The following is a 16800-nucleotide window of genomic DNA, read 5'->3' as shown; positions in this document are numbered from 1 at the left end:
CTAGTCTACAGAGTGAGATCCAGGTCAGGCACCAAAACTACACAGAGAAACCCTGTCTCGGAAAACAAACAAAATGAAGATAAGCAATAAGATGTGCAGTTACAGCCTGGCATGGGGGCGCACATTTTTAATTTCAGCACTCAGGAGGCAGAGGCAGGCGGATCTCTGAGTTCAAGGCCAGCCTGCGCTACATAGCAAGCTCGAGAGACCCTGTCTCATAAAAACAAAACAAGACAGCTGGGCGGTGGTGGCGCACGCCTTTAATCCCAGCACTTGGGAGGCAGAGCCAGGCGGATCTCTGTGAGTTCGAGGCCAGCCTGGACTACCAAGTGAGTCCCAGGAAAGGCGCAAAGCTACACAGAGAAACCCTGTCTCGAAAAACCAAAAAAAAAAAAAAAAAAAAAAAGAAAGAAAACAAGACATGCAGTTACAGCTGTCACCTCTTTGCCCTGTCTCCATTTCACAGATGAGGGCGTTGATGCTTAAAACAATCAAGGGGCATGACATTTGTTGGACAGCTACTTTGTTTTGGGATTTGAATCCAGATATGCTTAAAGGCTTTTTCCTTTCTTTGTTTTCTGCTTAATCTGGGGTCAGCCTCTAAATTTTTTTAAAATTATTATTATTTTTAAGACAGGGTTTCGGCCGGGCGGTGGTGGCGCACGCCTTTAATCCCAGCACTCGGGAGGCAGAGCCAGGTGGATCTCTGTGAGTTCGAGGCCAGCCTGGGCTACCAAGTGAGTCCCAGGAAAGGTGCAAAGCTACACAGAGAAACCCTGTCTTGAAAAACCAAAAAAAAAAAAAAAAGACAGGGTTTCTTATAGCCCAGGCTGGCCTTGAAACTCACTGCGTGGCTAAGCCTGAAGTCCTGATCTTCCTGCTTCTACCTCCCAAATGTCAGGTCTATACACTGCTGGGGGCGGGGCTTCATGCATGTTAGGCAAGTGCTCTACCAACTGAACTACATCCCACGTGCCCTTTTTACATATACCATCTGTGTGTGTGTGTGTGTGTGTGCGCACACACTGATCGAGTGGGAGATGGAACCCAGAGTTTTATGCATGCTAAGCAAGCGCTCCATCCCTGAGACACACTCCCGGGCCTAAGCCTCTGCTAAAGCTTTCAGGCCTGGCTTTCCGCTTCTCTCAATTTCTGGGCTGACCTTCTCTGCCCAGCGACAGATTATAGCCGGTCTCACCTCCTACCATCACCCCACAGAGACATCTGAGGTTCCTGTAGTCCCAGGGCCCTGGAGCAAAGGGAAACCCCTAAATACAAACACATTTGCATGAAGACGCAGGGGTCTGTGACTACAGTCAACAGTGGCAGAAGCACCTGCTACCAGCTTCCTGGGACATAAATGTCCCCACAGCCAGGTTGGTACCATTCAGTGTTTATTTAGACACACATAAAAGAACCTTGTAGTTCAGACAGCTTGTGCTTTTTTTTTTCTTTTGGTCACATATATATACATACACATACATATATATGTGTACATGTTTTTTTAAAAAAGGTCAACACATTACCAGTCTCCTACATGCTTTCTATACTGAGCAATATATACAGCCTATTATATATATGTGCATATATATAATATATATTTCAATAACTACATTCAAGTAATGAAACACAGGATTTACAGTTTCCCTCGGATGGCAAAGGGAAAGGAAATTCACAAACAGTTCACAGAGGAAGTACTGTGAGCCCAGCCACCAAGAGCCGAACCCTCTGAGGGTGCAGGGGGCAGCAGAAATCACCCAGTCACCCGCTGTTGTCCATGGGCATGCATGCGAATGCGAACCAGGGCAGACTGGCCTGCTCTGCTGGCGTGTAAAGCAGGTCTGGGAGCTCACTTGTCCAGGAGTTGCTCAAACTTGGGATTTACAAAGGAGAAGCCTTGGAAGGCTGCCTGGTCCATAGAGTCGATGAGGTTCTTGTCACTGTAGGAAAGGCGGGGTTTCTCACTCAGGAACTCTTGGTCAAAGTTGCTATAGTCTGCAGGGGATTTCTGTGAGAGGAAGGCAGCAGAGGGTGAGTGTGACTGTCGGGGTATCTCCAAGGTCTTTCAAAGGCATGACAGGCACCCAGGCCTCTGGGTCCTGGTGGGGCAAGCCAGGGCAGTCCACTCAATCGGGAAAGATGATGTCACTGGTCACCTAAAGGCAGTCCCACCATAGGGGAATGCTATTTCCTCAAGGGATGAGGAAGGCAGGTGGGGCGCACTGGGTTAGTAAGGACAGGGGACATGGTCCAGAACAGGGGCATGAACTACAGCCTATCAGCCACATGTCTCCTGCTCTGTTTTTAATGGGGCCTATAAGCTAAGAATAGCTTTTGCTATTTTTGTTTAGCTGGTTTTGGTTTTGGTTTTAGTATTTTTGAAACAAAGTCTCATGTGGCCCAGGCTGTCTACAAATTCATGATCCTCCTGCCTCAGCCTCCCAAGCGCTGGCATCATCCGCCAAGCACCACCACTTCCAGCTCTAGCCCCTGTGATTTTTAATGGTTGGGAGGAAAAAAAAAAACAATTAAAAGGATATCCAATGTTATATGAAAATGAGGTCAAATGCAAATTTCTGTGCCCACAAATCAAGTTTTATGACTACACAACCACACTCATTGTTGACACATGGATTATGGCTGCATTGAGACTGCCTGGCCTGCAAAGCTTGCTCGAAATATTTATTCTCAGTCTGTCTATAAGAAAAGTTCCTAATTCACTGCCCTCAAGGCCTGGACAAGATAGTAACAGGTCTCTGGTGACCCTTGGGCCAAACTGAGCTAGAGGGCCCGATCATTCAGCTAGCACTGGTTTGTTTGGCAAATTGTTGGGACTCACATCCAGGGCCGTGTGTGTGTGGATAGAATCAGAAGCAACATTTTTAACATGGAAATCTAGATTTCTGGCTTCTTTTGACAACCGGTGGATTAGAGGAGCCCTGGGTTTACTTCCTTCCTTCATCTGACCCCACCCCACAGTCCCAGAGAGAAATGTTACTATTCTATTTGCAGAAAAACAGGCTCAGAGACATTAGGCCTTGCTCTGTGGCCAGAGGTTTGATGGGTGAAAGATTGGAACCTGGTTTTTATTTTGTTTTTGTTCTTTCAAGACAAAGTCTCATGCAACTGAGGCTGGCCTTGAACCCATGATTTTCCTGCCTCCACCTCCCAAGGGCTGGGATTACAGTTCTGTGCTACCATGCCTGGCTTTGGCTTTTTTTTTTTATTTTTTTTTTTATTTTTACCTTTATTTGGGGAGGGCACTGACATGCTAGGTGAGCACTCTGCCACTGAGCTGGCTATACGGGAGCCCTTGGGCTTACTTCCTGATAGGCCCATTCTTGAGGCTGAGAGCCCACTGCCCTGTTCACTATGCCCGCCCTGTCCTGCCCCCAGTGGGGCATCACACCTGACTGGTGTGTGCAGGAAGAAACTTCTCTCAGTAGCAAGAGCCATGTGCTGCTCTTACAGCTGGGTCAGCTGTCATCCTGCTCAGGGAGCCTGTGAATAGGAGCTCCACAAGGGAAAGTGCCCTGCTGTCTCAAAGCACAAATGTGGGGCATGTCACAGAGACTGCCCAGTGGGAACAGTATGTCCCAGCAGAGGACAGAGAGCAATCGAGAGGAAGGCAGAGAAGAAGCTGTGATCACAAAAGAGACACAGTGTCCTAACTTCTCTCTTAAAAGACAGGATCATGCTGTGTATCCTGGGCTTGAAGTTGAGGACCTCCTGTGTCCATCTGAGTGTTAGGATTACACGTGTACATCATCACACCCAGCAAGTTCCCAGTGATGCAATCTGCTTCTTATCTCAACCAGTCCCAGTGGCCTCTGAGGATCTGGGGCCTTGATTCAAGCATTGTTCACTTACCAGGAATACCCTCTAGCTGCCCTCTGCCTGGTCTGACATCCCAAGCCGTACTCACACCCAGCAGTTCTTCCAGGCAGCCTTTCAGACCACTCTGTTCCCTGCATCCCAGGCTCCTACTGATAGACCCTCTCAAAAGCAACCCATAGATGTGTGCCCTGTGACATCTCCCACACTGCTGTCTTCTGTCACAGATTGTCACCAGTGTGCAAACGTCTTGTCTGGGCTCCTCTAGCTCTGGGGCTTTTTCTTACTTCACCAAAGCCCAATACAGTGCACCCAACAAGGACTTGGCATGTCCAACATCGACTGGAAAATGGATGTGATTGGTGATTAGACAGATGGAGCATGGAGGTGAAGCCCTAACTCTGGTGGTCAAAACATAGTTTCCAGAACACAGAGTACTGAAGAATTTCATTACAAGATGGCTGGCAGCAGGCATGGTGGGGTGCATCTGGAAGAGGACAGCTGCACTCCCAAGTTCTGAGTCAGACTGAACACCACAGTGAGGTCCTGTCTCTTTGTCCGTCTCTCTTGGACAGGGTCTCACTATGCAGCCCCAGCTGACCTGGACTTACAAGGCTCTCCTACCCGAGCACCAGGTGCCTCCCCACCACTACACCACTTTTCTGTCGTTGTTCTTAAACACGGTTCCACGACGCAGCCCTAGCCAGCTGAAAAACAACTATGAACACTAGGCTGGCCTCAAACTTATGGTTACTCTCCTGCTTCTGCCTCCCAAGTATTGGGATTACAGGTATGCTCTATCAGGCTTGTTTCAGCTTCTGCTTCTTACTTGGTGGTACTAAGATCAAACCTACGGCTTTGTACATACTAGGTTAAATGCTTGACCATGAACTGAATCCCCAGTGCCAAAACTGTCTGTGAGACTGCTGGAGCCGGACTGAGGAGATTATGAGAATGTAAGAGCTTGGTATAGCATGCCGGGGAGAACAGGAAGCAGGCTTGTTGGAAAAGGGAAAGGGGGCGAGTGTGGGATTGATGCAGGAAGGGGGCAGAGCAAGGGAGGGACCCTTAGAACAGGGGTGGGGTGACATACCACTTTGGGCTTGAAGGGCGGCTCCACCTTCCGCTTCTCCAGCAGCGCCCAGTTGATGGTCTTGAAAAAGGGGTGAATCCTGATGTTTCCTGTCATCCCCAGCCTCTTGACTGGCTCCCTCTCGAACAGCTGCAATCCACAGGGGCCTCGGTCAGGACTCAAGGCCATGGGAAACTGGAGTTTTTGCAAACTGCGAACAGCCCAAGGGTCGCAAGGCTAGACAGACTCAGCCCAGGAGCTCTGGGGCTGAGGGTAAGCTCTGGGTTTTACTGACTCTCACTGTCAGCTGGGGTGCTGAGTGTTACTGGTTTCTACGTGCTTCTATCAACTCTGAGGCAGTTTGAAGATAAGGAGAGGGAAGTTAAGTGACCCACCCAAGGTCACCAGCTAGTCACAGACAGAGCCAGGACTTGGCCTCAGGTCTGTCTGTCTCCTGACCTCTTAGTCACCACACCCTGTTGATTCCAGACAGGGGACTCAGAAAGGAATGCCTAGAAACAGGGACAGACCAAGACTTGGGATATGTCAGGCATGGAGCCCCAGGGAGGCCCTATTCCAGAGACAGGTCCCCCTGAAACCCCAAGCCCCAGCCAGGCTCACCTTTTCCATAATGTCCTTGGACTCTTTGGTAATCCAGCGGGGATAGTGTGGTGTGTCCACTTGGATGGACTCAAAGAGTTCATCCTCATCATCGCCATGGAAGGGTGACTGGCCAATGAGCATCTCATAGAGGAGGACCCCAAAGGACCACCAGTCCACAGAGAATGTGTACTTCAGGCCCTTCAGGATCTGGGGGTAACAGTGGTGAAAGTAGGGTACCAGGCTTCTTCAGGAAGCCCCCTGGCTCTACCCTAACAAGGCCAAGTGCATAGCTGAGTGAGAGACATGTATTCACCTCAGGGGCGATGTAGTCAGGGGTGCCGCAGAAGGTGCTGGCCTGGTTCTCTCCAAATATATTCTCTTTGCACATCCCAAAATCGGCTATCTTGATGTGGCCATCCCGGTCCAGCATCACATTGTCCAGCTTGAGGTCCCTGAGGAGAGGAAAGGACAGAATAGCCCTGGGTGCCTGTTCTAATCCTCCGTAGCCTTGCTGCCACATGCGGGCTTCAGCCCTGCAAGCCCACAGCTTTCCCTTGGAGCACAAGAGAACACAGAGGGGAAAGGGAAGCAGCTCAGGATGCTAAACCCAAGGGCCTTCTGGCCGCCACCCACTGTGCTAAGTGTGGGACACACAATACCCTACCCCTGAAGCCCCGAGTGACATCGCTTGCCCCTTGTCACCTCACTGGCTGGCAGACATATCCCATCCCGCTTCTACCCAGCTCAGGTTTATCTAACTCAACAAGGGCAGGGACCATGCTGGTTTCCCTCACTGGTCATCTGAATGGGAATACGTAATAGAATGTACAAACAGTACAAGGATCCTCTCTGCTTCAACCACTGGACAGCCTCCAGTGATGCTAGGCACGGACCGCAAACTGGAATATGTCTCTCACTCCCGAGTTTTACTTATCAGTATTTTTTTATTTACACATTATATGTGTGCGTCTGTGGGTGGGTAAGTACACAAGTGTAGGTGCTCACAGAGGCCAGAAGAGGGCGTCAGATCCCTGGAACTAGAACTATACGCAGTTGTGAGCCACTGGATGTGGATGCTAAGAACCCAACCCTAGCTGGGCAGCGGTGTCACACACCTTTAATCCCAGCACTCAGGAGGCAGAGGCAGGTGGATGTCTGTGAGTTCGAGGCCAGCCTGGTCTACAGAGGGAGATCCAGGACAGGCACCAAAACTACACTGAGGAAAAAAAAAAAAACAAAAAAAAAACCAACAACAACAACAAAAAAAAACAAAAACAAAAAACAAAAAACAACCCTACAAGAGCAGCAGGTGCTCTAAACTGCTCTCTCTCCAGCTCCCCACTCCACCCCAGAACACTGCAACACCAGTATTTGATACACACTGTCACATGGCTTGGTTTGGTTGATTTTCTTTTCTTTTATGAGATAGGGTCTCAATATGCAGCCCACGCTGATTTTTAATTATTTTTTGTTTGAGACAAAGTCTGGCTGTGTAGCTCTGGATGTCCTATGTAGCACAGGATGGCCTCAAACTCACAGAGATCTGCCTGTCTCTGCCTCCCGAGTGCTGGGATTACAGAGATGTGAAATCACAACTTGGCTCCACCGGTTAGTTCCAGCTTGATAAATAGTTTCATATCATTCCACATCAAGATAGAGAGTGCAGCCTCAGCCCTTCTGGTGAGTGTAAGGCATTCCACCATAGGGTAGAGCATAATGTATTGGATGAAGACTTAAGAAGCCAGTTCATATTGGTGAAGTCTTAGATTGCTCAGTTGGGGGCTTTGGAGTGAGAATAATGAGCATAACATAGGGAGACACTGTACCTGCCAGGGCTGCCTCCCTTCCAACAGCACTGAGTATGGGCAGTGAGCTCCCAGCTCCTGGGGCTGCACCAGCCTCAGCTGAAGGGGCAGGAAAATTCTCACACCGAGTTGGGGGTTAGGCAAGTACTCAGCCACTCACTCACTCTAAGCTGGAATTGTGGTCAGACTAGGCACCACCCTTCTCAGAAGTCCTAGGGGCCCCAGTACCTCCAATACCTGTAAATGATGCCTTTGCTGTGTAGAAACTGGAGCCCACAGATGATCTCAGCCGCATAAAACCTGAGCAAGAAACAATGTTCCAGGATTTTGCCCACCAGTCCCATCACCTTACCCCGGGACAGGAAATGCTATAAACAACTCTACCAACACCATGGACCAAACCAAGTACATTTTTTAATCAGGTAAGTGGGGGCTGGAAGCCTAGGCAGTAAATTTGAAGGGAAAGCTAAATAAGCCAACGGTGTGTTGTAGGAGGGCACTTCTGTTGACACAAGTGTGCAAACACATGCTGCTAATTTAGGGGTATACAAACACTTGAAGACATTATTACTGTCGTCTAGGGGTCACACACCACGGTCCATGTAGTGCAGGGCACTATCCATTCTGCTGTTCTGGCTGACGCCCAAAGAGACGACAAGGACCTAGAGTACCTGGGCTGGCCCCAGAGCCAGAGCATGCTTCCCACACAGTGTCCCGAGTCTCCCTAGTGCAAGCTCTGTCCTGACTCAAGCTTTTCCAGGGGAGGGAAGGAAGGATAAAGGGCAGAGTGGCAGTACACTCAGCCAAAGTCCCTCTCCTTACAAAGGGCCCTCACATACATAGCCCGGTAGAGTTCGAAGCGGCCTTTGTCCTGAATGTGGTACATCAGGTCACCCCCATTGAGGAACTCCATCACGAAGAACAGGTGGTCCTGGAGTGGGGCAGGAGGTGAGCAGAGGTAAAGGGACAAGTAGAAGGTACCCCTGCAAAAGATCACGGAGCCCCAAAAGGAAGTAGAGGACACAGGACCTGGGGTGACGGTGACAACTTAGGAGGTGTGACTGTAACAGACACAGCCCCACTGTGAGGGATAATCAGGTCGGGGCACGGGCAATGATGGGGAAGGCCAGAAACCTTGGTCTGGAAGGTACAGATGAGGTGGGTGAGAAAGGGATTCTCCCAGGCGAGCGCCAGCACCCGCTTCTCCACCATGGTGCATTCCACATCATCATCGATCAACACCACGTCCTTCTTCAGGCACTTGACTGCGAAGTACTGGTCTTTGCCCTTGAGCTCTGCAAGCAGTACCTACCAACGGGCAGGATGCTGAGCAAAGGCCCTGCAGGTCGCCAGCACCCAGCCTCTGGTGTGCAGCAGGGACCCCCTGAGCCCTGGTCCTCAGGCTGCTCTCTCTCACCTTGCCAAAGCTGCCTTTGCCCAGCACTTTGTGGAAGGTGAAGTTATTGATGTTGCACCGGGTGCTCCCCTCCCAGATCTTGCCATAGGTCCCATTGTCTGCTGGAGAGAGAGAGAGACGTGACTCCTTCTTCCCAGGGCACAGGAAAGGAGAGAAGGGGCTCACTCCCCATGGTGCTACCTCTTCTCTGAACTTACTAGACAGAAAGACTCACTGGAGTCCCAAGGGTGGGCTGGGGAAGGGGTCAGAGAGAAAGGGGCTCGGTGCCTCAACCCAGGCAGGACTCACTCCTCAGGAAGACCAGCCCTTTCCTTTGCTCTGTTGGGGAACAGGAGCTTTAAAGGGGATGTTTGGCCCCACTTCACCTGGGGCGTCATCCTTAGAGACTCCTGTCTTCTTCTCGAATCCCTGGTATATTCCAACATTTTCTGGTGACCCTGAATCCAGCTTCCGTAAAGATCTCTAGAGAAAGAGCAAAAGAAGGAAGCCAAATGGTTAGAACTCCTAGGCCAGGGAAGGGACCCCACCACAATATCCCCTCAATTCCAATGGTGTCAGAGGGGCAGGGCCTAGGACTCCCAGGCTACCCACATTCCTTCCTTCCCCTGGCCCTGCGATCTGAAAGGCACAGATTATAGGCACAGAAATTTAGTAAACTGAACCATACCTTCCTAAGCATTTAATAAATTGTTTAATCCCATTTCTTTTTTCTAACAGTTTTTTATATTCATTTGTGTGTATGTGTATGCACACATGTGCACACATGCATATACCACAGGACAGCTTGTGGGAGGCTTCTCTCCTGTTCTGTAGGTTCTGTAAAAGGAACTCCTGCTGTCCGGTCGTGTGGAAAGTGCCTTTACCCACTGAAACATCTTGCCAGCCACTAACTTCATTTCTGGCTTTAGAAATTTACTCTACAGTTTTATTATCCCTTAAGTTCCAGTCATATGTAAATACACACAGACCATGAGAACCCCTTTCTTATACACCCAACACATACACACTGCACATTCACATACCATATACACCTACACATATCATATGTATTATGCATGTACATGTATTATGCACAGACATGTATATACAACATACACTCCACATGCCATGTACCACCCACCTCTACATATCACATACTGCATACATACAACACACACACATACACCATGTAAACAAACCTAGACTATGCACATACAGCATACATATGTGCATACCATATACTCTATAAAACACCTACCCATAAATAACATACTCTGGACACACATGCTACATACCAAATAAACACCACATACACATATACACACACACACACACACACACACACACACACACACACACACACACGCATCTCTCACACACATAACACCCACACTACATATATCATATATACCACACAATATACCACACATTGCACATATATCAGATTCTGTCCTTATTCAAAATGTCCCAATGCTCAGCTCTGCAGTCGCCATCTCCCCTCAGAACCGCCTGAACGATGAATTTCCCAAGATTACAAGGCTACCTCTGCACCACTTAAATTCCTCAATGACCTTGCAGAAGCCTCACCCACCTCAGGGCTCCCCGGGCATTCTGTGAGCCCTGATACCCTCTGCTTACACCGTCCCATGTCCAGATCCCACTGCCCCTGCCTACCTGGGTCACTTGGTTCAAGGCCTCAGCCAAGAGCTTCTGGTTGATGCCACACAGGTTGGCCACCTTCTCCCGGCATTTGTGGTGCACATTCATGCCACAGTCTGCAAGAGGCACAAGTGGACCGCCAGTGTTAGGTCTCAGAAATGGGCAGGGGGGGCGGGAGGGAGGGGGAGAGGGAGAATGAGGGAGGGGGAGGGAGGGGGAGAGGGACATGGAGGGAGGGGGAGGAGAGAACTTTTGGACTGTTGAGCTTCTAGGGGTGAGGGCATCTGAAGCCACCACGAGCATTTCGAGCATGTCGTGGTTTAAGTACGAAAAAGAAAGTATCTGGAGGCAGTAACTCACACCCATAATCCCAGCAACTGGGAAGCCGAGGCAGCAAGACTGCTCTGCATTTGAGGCCAGCCTGAGCTACACAGTTCCAGGTCAGCCTGGGCTACAGTGTGAGGCCGAGGTCAAAGAAAGAAAGAGAGAGAATGAGAGGAGAGGGAGATGGGAAGAAAGAAGGGGAGGGAGGGAGGCAGGGAGGGAGAGAAAAGAGAGCAAGAGAAGGAGAAGAGGGGGAGGGGGACAGGGAAGGAGGGGGAGGGGGAAGGGAGGGGGAGGGAGAGGGAGGGAGAGGGAGGGAGAATGGTAGCTAGTTATAACCCCTTTAACATCTGGGACAAGCAAGATAGGCAGCTTTCCTCAGGCCTTGAGACGCCCCTGAAGGGAAGCCTGGGATAAAGGAGGCTTGGCAGCAGGGCCGACTAGTGTGTGCAAGCCTTGCTTAAGTATTTCCAGTCACTTGCTCCTCAGTGATCCCCAGCGGCACACTTGAGGATGCAGCTCAGAGGGTCTCATAAGTCAGGAAGGCCAGTGAGGATGGGTTCCCCATAAATGAGGGGTCCCCCCCAAGGGAAGGGTAGACAGATGAGAGTCCTTTGAAGTCTCAGGGAAAGAGGTGCAGCATCACAGTGGGTGCCGGGGCTCAGGAGGTCGGGGGCAGCTGGGATCTGGGTAGCACACACCTTCACACTTCAAGCCCTGCTTCACCAGTCCCCAGAGCAAGCTGCCACAGTGGTCACAGAAGGTGGGGCTCATGTAGTTGTAAACCTTGAACCGGTGAGGCATGTCAATGTTGAAGCGTTCTTTCTGGAACTAGAGGGAACGGGTATTACAGGTCAGGGGTCACAGGCCAGTTCTCCCCTAACCCCGTGCGGTGTCAGATCCTTAACAGGGTTCCCCCGAGGTCTGGGAATCGCAAAGGCCGAAGAAGGAAAGGAGAGTCTGGGGCCCCCACAGCCCCCTGCCTGCCCAGTCCCCAGACCCCGGGGGCCCAGCTCACGATGGTGTCCCGGCTGTTGGCCGCAGTGCCCGTGCAGCGGCCGATGATCTTGTCAATGCATTTCTTGTGGATGGCGGCGTTGCATTCTTGAAGGAAGGGGCGCAGGCCCAGGACAGGGAGGGGGAGGCACCAAGAGAGGCAGAGTCTGAGCTGGCACAGCTGGCCAAGGACAGCCCTCTGCACAAAGCTAGCCTTCTCCCTGGCCGCCCACACCCTCACCCTACACAGGCCTCAGCCCAGGGCTTTATTTCTTCCTCCTCCTGCCAGCCCTTCCAGAAGGGGCCTGGAAAGGACGGGCAAGAGATGGGCCAATCTAAAGGGCTGTGGAAAATAGAGAAGGTCAGGAACTCCCGGGGTGGGGTGGGGGGTGGGCAGAAGGGAGGCTGTATGGGGGCCGGAGAGGCCTCTCTTTCCCATTTCTGTATTCCAAGTCAGCTAATAGCTGCTAAGTAAGCTCTCTTTCACACATACACATGACACGCCCCAGTACAAAGACACCTGTACACACATACAAAGCTTGCACAATCATGACAATAGGCTTCTTAGACTGAATGCTCACTACCTGCTAAGCCCTTAAAACATAGCGTACATATTTTACCCCAGTGGCCTTCACACTTTATGTGAATGGACAAGGAAACAGAGGCACTGGGCCAGTGCTAAGGAACTTGACCTTGTAGTGAGCAAATGATAGAACAGCTTCTGATGGCTCACTCCTGCAGTCTGTAGAGTCTGCTCCACACTGCATGTCAGGGTGAAAGGTACGCTCACACCTGTGCATCACAGATACTTGCACACACAAGCACACCAAGTCAGGAGAGTGCTAGTGAAGATCTCACACCCACCCCTGAGGGCAGAGACCGTGTGTGTGTGTGTGTGTGTGTGTGTGTGTGTGTGTGTGTGTGTGTCCCCATGGCTGGTTTCCGTGTAAATCTCTACAACAGCCTATTTTTGGCAACAACCTGAGAACCTGCACTGAGTTGGGAAGGAACACACAGAACTGGCTTTGACAAGCTGCAACAAGCCAGCCTGGCACTAATTGACTTGAGCACACACACGCATGTACACAGGGCTCTCGTCCAGACGTGACATCCAGACCCAGGGATGCAAACAATGGCATGTGTAAGCACACTCACGCACGCGTTGAATAGAGGAAAGACTCACGCCGGCACTTGTAGCCTTGCTTGTTGAGGCCCCTGGAAGGCAATGCCCCAGCAGAGTGAGTGAGGACACTTCAGTTCAGTCCCTTCCTTCCCATGCCACCCCCAGCAGGTGTCACCAGCTCTCACCAGACAAACTCTTTGCACACAGAGCAGAAGGTGGGCTGCCCAAAGAAGGTGGCGATGAACTCATGGTTCTTGATGTAGTGGATTTTGGCCTGTTTAATGGCTCCACGGCGGTTCATGGTTGGGAACTTGGCCTCCTCCTCGCTACGCATAGACTGTTTGCAATCTATGAGCCATAGAGTGAAGTCAGCCCCAGGGTCCATGAAGGATGCTCCCCCTGCAAATCTCCCAAGATGGTCCCAACATAACCCCATGGGAGTTGCTTCCTTAGGCACCAGTGTGAGCTCTGCCCCTGATCTGGCAAACAAGCTTGCCCCTGCCCATGTCGGGGAGTCTTACCCCCATCCTCCAGGAAATACTGCACAGACATCAGCACCTTGGCCTGAGGCTGCAGGTCCAGCTGCAGGGGTGGGAGGGAGATGTTAAATCAGTGAGGGCGGGCCTGACCCTGGTGAGACTCAGAACCCGCCCCATGGCTCTCCCCCAAGGCCAAGGGGGGAGCCCTATAGCCTGGCCAGACACCTGCCTGCCCAGAGTGGGCAGGGCCCCGCCCAAGCCCCGCCCCACTCTGCACCCAGGGTATTATTACATTTGGGGAAGTGAAAGGATTCAGCCCACACCCTACTAGGCCCTGTGGCCCAGAAGCAGTGCGGAGGGAAACTCCTCACCCCATCCCCCATGCACATTCAGACACCACACCACCATCCCTGAAACACACACACTGTGTACTCTGGGACAGGTTCTTATCTAGCCCAGACCATCTAGAGGGAAGGGCCCAAGCTTCTATTCCAGGACCCAGACCCAGTGGCATTTTCTCAGGAAGAGCATATGGCCAGGGGGCTCCTGTGTCCCTGCCTAACTGGCTGAGAGTCTGAGCAGCCCTGTGTCACACCCTCTTCCATCTGGGTGCCTTCATTCCTCACTGAAGGCTGACCAGTGCTTTCAATGGTCACTGAGCCTTTTTAGTTAGGCTGCAGAAGCCTGCAGGGTTGTATGGGCCTGGCATTCTACTGCCACCAAGTACACCACCAGAGATGCACGTGGGCACATGTGGCATGTGGAGAGCCCTCGTTTCAGCAGGTGAGTGGGCAGGCTGCCAGCTTCCTTCTCTTATCTCTTGGCTGCTAAATATCATGATGTTGGTCCCATGCCTGGCTAGACCTGTACTATCCTTAAAACAGCCCCAACTAGGAACAATGGGTGCCTCTCAAAAACAGAGCCTGGTGTTGGAGCGGGAACACACCACTTTACAGTGCATATCCTGCCTTTCCAAAATTAACGGGGGTGGGGAGGTTAGGGGTAGAGGGGAGAGGAGTAGTTGCAATAACCAAGATAATTCCCTTCACCACCTACAAGGTGTCATATTCTGCAGCGTCTCCATACTTTGCGGTGCTGGAGACAGAATCTATGGTTTCGTGCATGTTAGACAAGCACTCAACCACTGAGCTACATCCCCAACTCTAATTTTATACTTTCACATTTTGAAACAGGATCTCATTACGTTCGATACCCAGCAGGTCTTGAATTTGTGACCACCCTGCCTCAGCCTCCCAAGTACATAGGCTCATAAACCTCGGATACAACAACTGGCTTGCAATAAAGCACTGGATACTCATGCTCACTCTGACAAGAGACCTTGAGGTAAATCAGGGCCGGGATTCAAACCACAGTGGCTACAAAGTCATACTGGTAATTGGTCCTGATGTTGTGGTCACTCACCAAGACCCATCCCGCAAGCACACAATGCACATGCAACACCACGGCCCACGAGCCTCTCACCCAGAACTCAGCCTTGCCATTGTTCTTCTTGCAGCGCTCGGCCAGCACTGACACACCCACGGTCACCTCAGACAGTGGGTCTTCAGCTGCCCGCATTAGCACAATCTGAATGACGCGGCCTTCGTAGACATGGGCATCGAATGTTGACTTCCACTCGGGGTACATGGTGGGCTTCTTCTGTACCAGAGTCTTCCCTCGCTCTGCAACGGGAAGTCAGGCTAGGACTCCTAAGTCCTTCCTTCCCTCCTTATCCCTCATTGCCACACGACCTGCTCTCTGTCCAGTCCCGAGGCTCGGCTACAGCTCTCCAGCATCCCACGAAGCACCCGACAGCCTCTCGTGTCTTTAGGGTACTCTGGTGGGCCCCACCTCTCATCTTCGCTCCTGCTGTTCCCTTTCCTATAATCCTTTTGCTCCAGCTCCATTTCAACTTCTCTTTCTGTTTGCATTCACCCAGTGAACACATGTAAGAGCGGCCACATGCCAGCCATGGACTGGTTGGCAAGGAACATGGCCTGGCCCTGTCTCAAGTCCCAGACAGAGACACGAACCACTGTATTCCTTAGGTAACCACTAAGTCACAGCTGTATGGGATTGAGGACAAAGACCGTGGTTCTAAACCTTCCTGCCATCAAGTGGCCTGACCCTGACATCCAGAGACTTCCTGGAGGAAGGGGCAGCTCAGCTAGAACCTAAAAGGTGTAGGCGGTAGCCGGCAGGGAGCAAAAGGTGAGACTAGAGTGAAGGGTGTGTCCTCCAGAAAGCCACCCTGACCCTAGGCTCCCTCAGCACAAGACTCATCTCCTGTGACCTGTCCAGCTCCCCCTGCTGGGGGACAAGGCAAGGCCAAGCCACTTCTGGAACACAATAGCCTCAGTGTCCAGCTCAGGGCCTGGCCCAAGAAGACGTGGAAATCATGGGGTGAAACCCAAGATGTAGGAGGCGCAATTCAATCAGTGTCAAATCCTGGAGAGAACTTGGTGGCTTCTGTCTTCCTGCATCCTCAGCAGGGTAGCTCAGGGAGACAAGAAGAACCTGGGGGAGAAGGTCCCATGCCCCTCCAGGGACTAGCTTCCAACTCTACCTGTGCTGAGTGCCTCCTTCATCTTCACAGCACAGAAAGGCTGGCTTTCGTCCTCTGTCTGCAGGGAGCCCAGCTCATAGGAATTGAAGGAGATGCGCAGGAACGGCGCCATGGTGAAGCCTGCGGAAGATTGTGCACATGAAGGGATGAAGCGAGACAGTGACGCAGAGGCGGTGGAGACCGCTGCCGGGATGCTACTCAGGCCCCCACTCTCCACAGAGCTCACCACTGGAGCTGCCCCACATGGTACAGCAAATGCACTAGTCTCTGGTGCCAATGGGGAAAGCTGGGCAGTCTAACTTAAGTCTGGGTTGAGGCGCTGCTGGTAAAACTAAAAGATGGGAAACCAGACTTGTCGAGCAACAGCCACCGTGCTGACTGCTTTTTTGTCTACCAGGTCAGGATACTGTCCCCATTCCTGAACTGGACCCTGGAGGCATCTGAATTGTGATCTTGAGGCAATCATTTGGGGAAGTCACTCAGTACCCCTCTCGTGGCCAATTACTGACCACCTAAGCATGCCAGAGACCTAGTATGTATTGGGCTCCCCATTCGGTGCCAGCAACTGCTCTCTTCTCTACTGGGCTCATGAAGCCCCTCTTGATTCTCGGTTGATTTTGCTCATAACCACCTACGCAGAGAAGCATGGCGAACTGAGTCCTGTTTCATTAGCCAAAGAACCCACTCTTTAGATGGGCAAACTGAGACTCAGGCTGAGCCAGATGGAAGGCTAGAGCTCTACTAACTCTGCCCTGTTTGTTCAACACACCCCACCCTTCTGAAGACAAGCCCCTCAGGGTCACATGTCTCCTACCTATTTAGAGTTCCTGTCCTTTCAAACTGAGAGTGGAGGCAGGGACCAAGATCCTTTCCAGGCAGGTAAGGAGGCGTGAAAGGAACACAGTAGGGGGACATGGAAAGGGGTGCAGTTTCACATTTTTCT

At 51.4% G+C, this 16800-nt stretch overlaps 1 protein-coding gene and 1 long non-coding RNA gene across 6 annotated transcripts; one reads left to right on the top strand and one right to left on the bottom strand.

Moving 5' to 3' along the window:
• Nucleotides 1-1620: 1620 nt before the first annotated feature.
• Prkcd (protein kinase C delta) lies at nt 1621-15978 on the bottom strand. Of its 2 annotated transcripts, none has more exons than XM_059273948.1 (17): nt 15858-15978; nt 14774-14973; nt 13334-13394; nt 12998-13160; nt 12873-12904; nt 11712-11797; nt 11395-11524; nt 10385-10485; nt 9097-9193; nt 8732-8832; nt 8449-8622; nt 8154-8245; nt 7552-7614; nt 5823-5961; nt 5528-5716; nt 4928-5056; nt 1621-2008 (listed from the first exon to the last, which is right to left on the bottom strand). In XM_059273948.1, the coding sequence occupies exons 1-17, from the start codon at nt 15967-15969 to the stop codon at nt 1850-1852; spliced, it is 2028 nt and encodes a 675-aa protein (XP_059129931.1). In that variant the 5' UTR covers nt 15970-15978; the 3' UTR covers nt 1621-1849. The 2 variants fall into 2 exon arrangements, with proteins under 2 accessions (XP_059129931.1, XP_059129932.1); XM_059273949.1 differs by having other exon boundaries at nt 8732-8829.
• Nucleotides 13585-16236, top strand: LOC131919617 (uncharacterized). Of its 4 annotated transcripts, none has more exons than XR_009381316.1 (4): nt 13585-14074; nt 14509-14635; nt 14808-14932; nt 15922-16234. It is a non-coding gene; the product is annotated as an uncharacterized LOC131919617 (long non-coding RNA). The 4 variants fall into 4 exon arrangements; XR_009381315.1 differs by having other exon boundaries at nt 13586-14074; nt 14512-14635; nt 15922-16233; XR_009381313.1 differs by lacking the exon at nt 13585-14074 and having other exon boundaries at nt 14331-14635; nt 15888-16236.
• Nucleotides 16237-16800: the final 564 nt, after the last annotated feature.

Source organism: Peromyscus eremicus, chromosome 9 (genome assembly GCF_949786415.1).
Source record: "Peromyscus eremicus chromosome 9, PerEre_H2_v1, whole genome shotgun sequence".
NCBI lineage: Eukaryota > Metazoa > Chordata > Mammalia > Rodentia > Cricetidae > Peromyscus > Peromyscus eremicus.
This window is presented reverse-complemented; position numbering and strand designations above follow the sequence as displayed.

Coding starts and splice junctions, on each gene's coding strand:
- Prkcd (XM_059273948.1), bottom strand. CDS start 15,969: ATGGCGCCGTTCCTGCGCATCTCCTTCAATTCCTATGAGCTGGGCTCC. Junction 13,161..13,333: donor GTATTTCCTGGAGGATGGGG/GTAAGACTCCCC, acceptor TATGGCTCATAG/ATTGCAAACAGTCTATGCGT. Junction 8,833..9,096: donor CTCTAAGGATGACGCCCCAG/GTGAAGTGGGGC, acceptor CTCTCTCTCCAG/CAGACAATGGGACCTATGGC.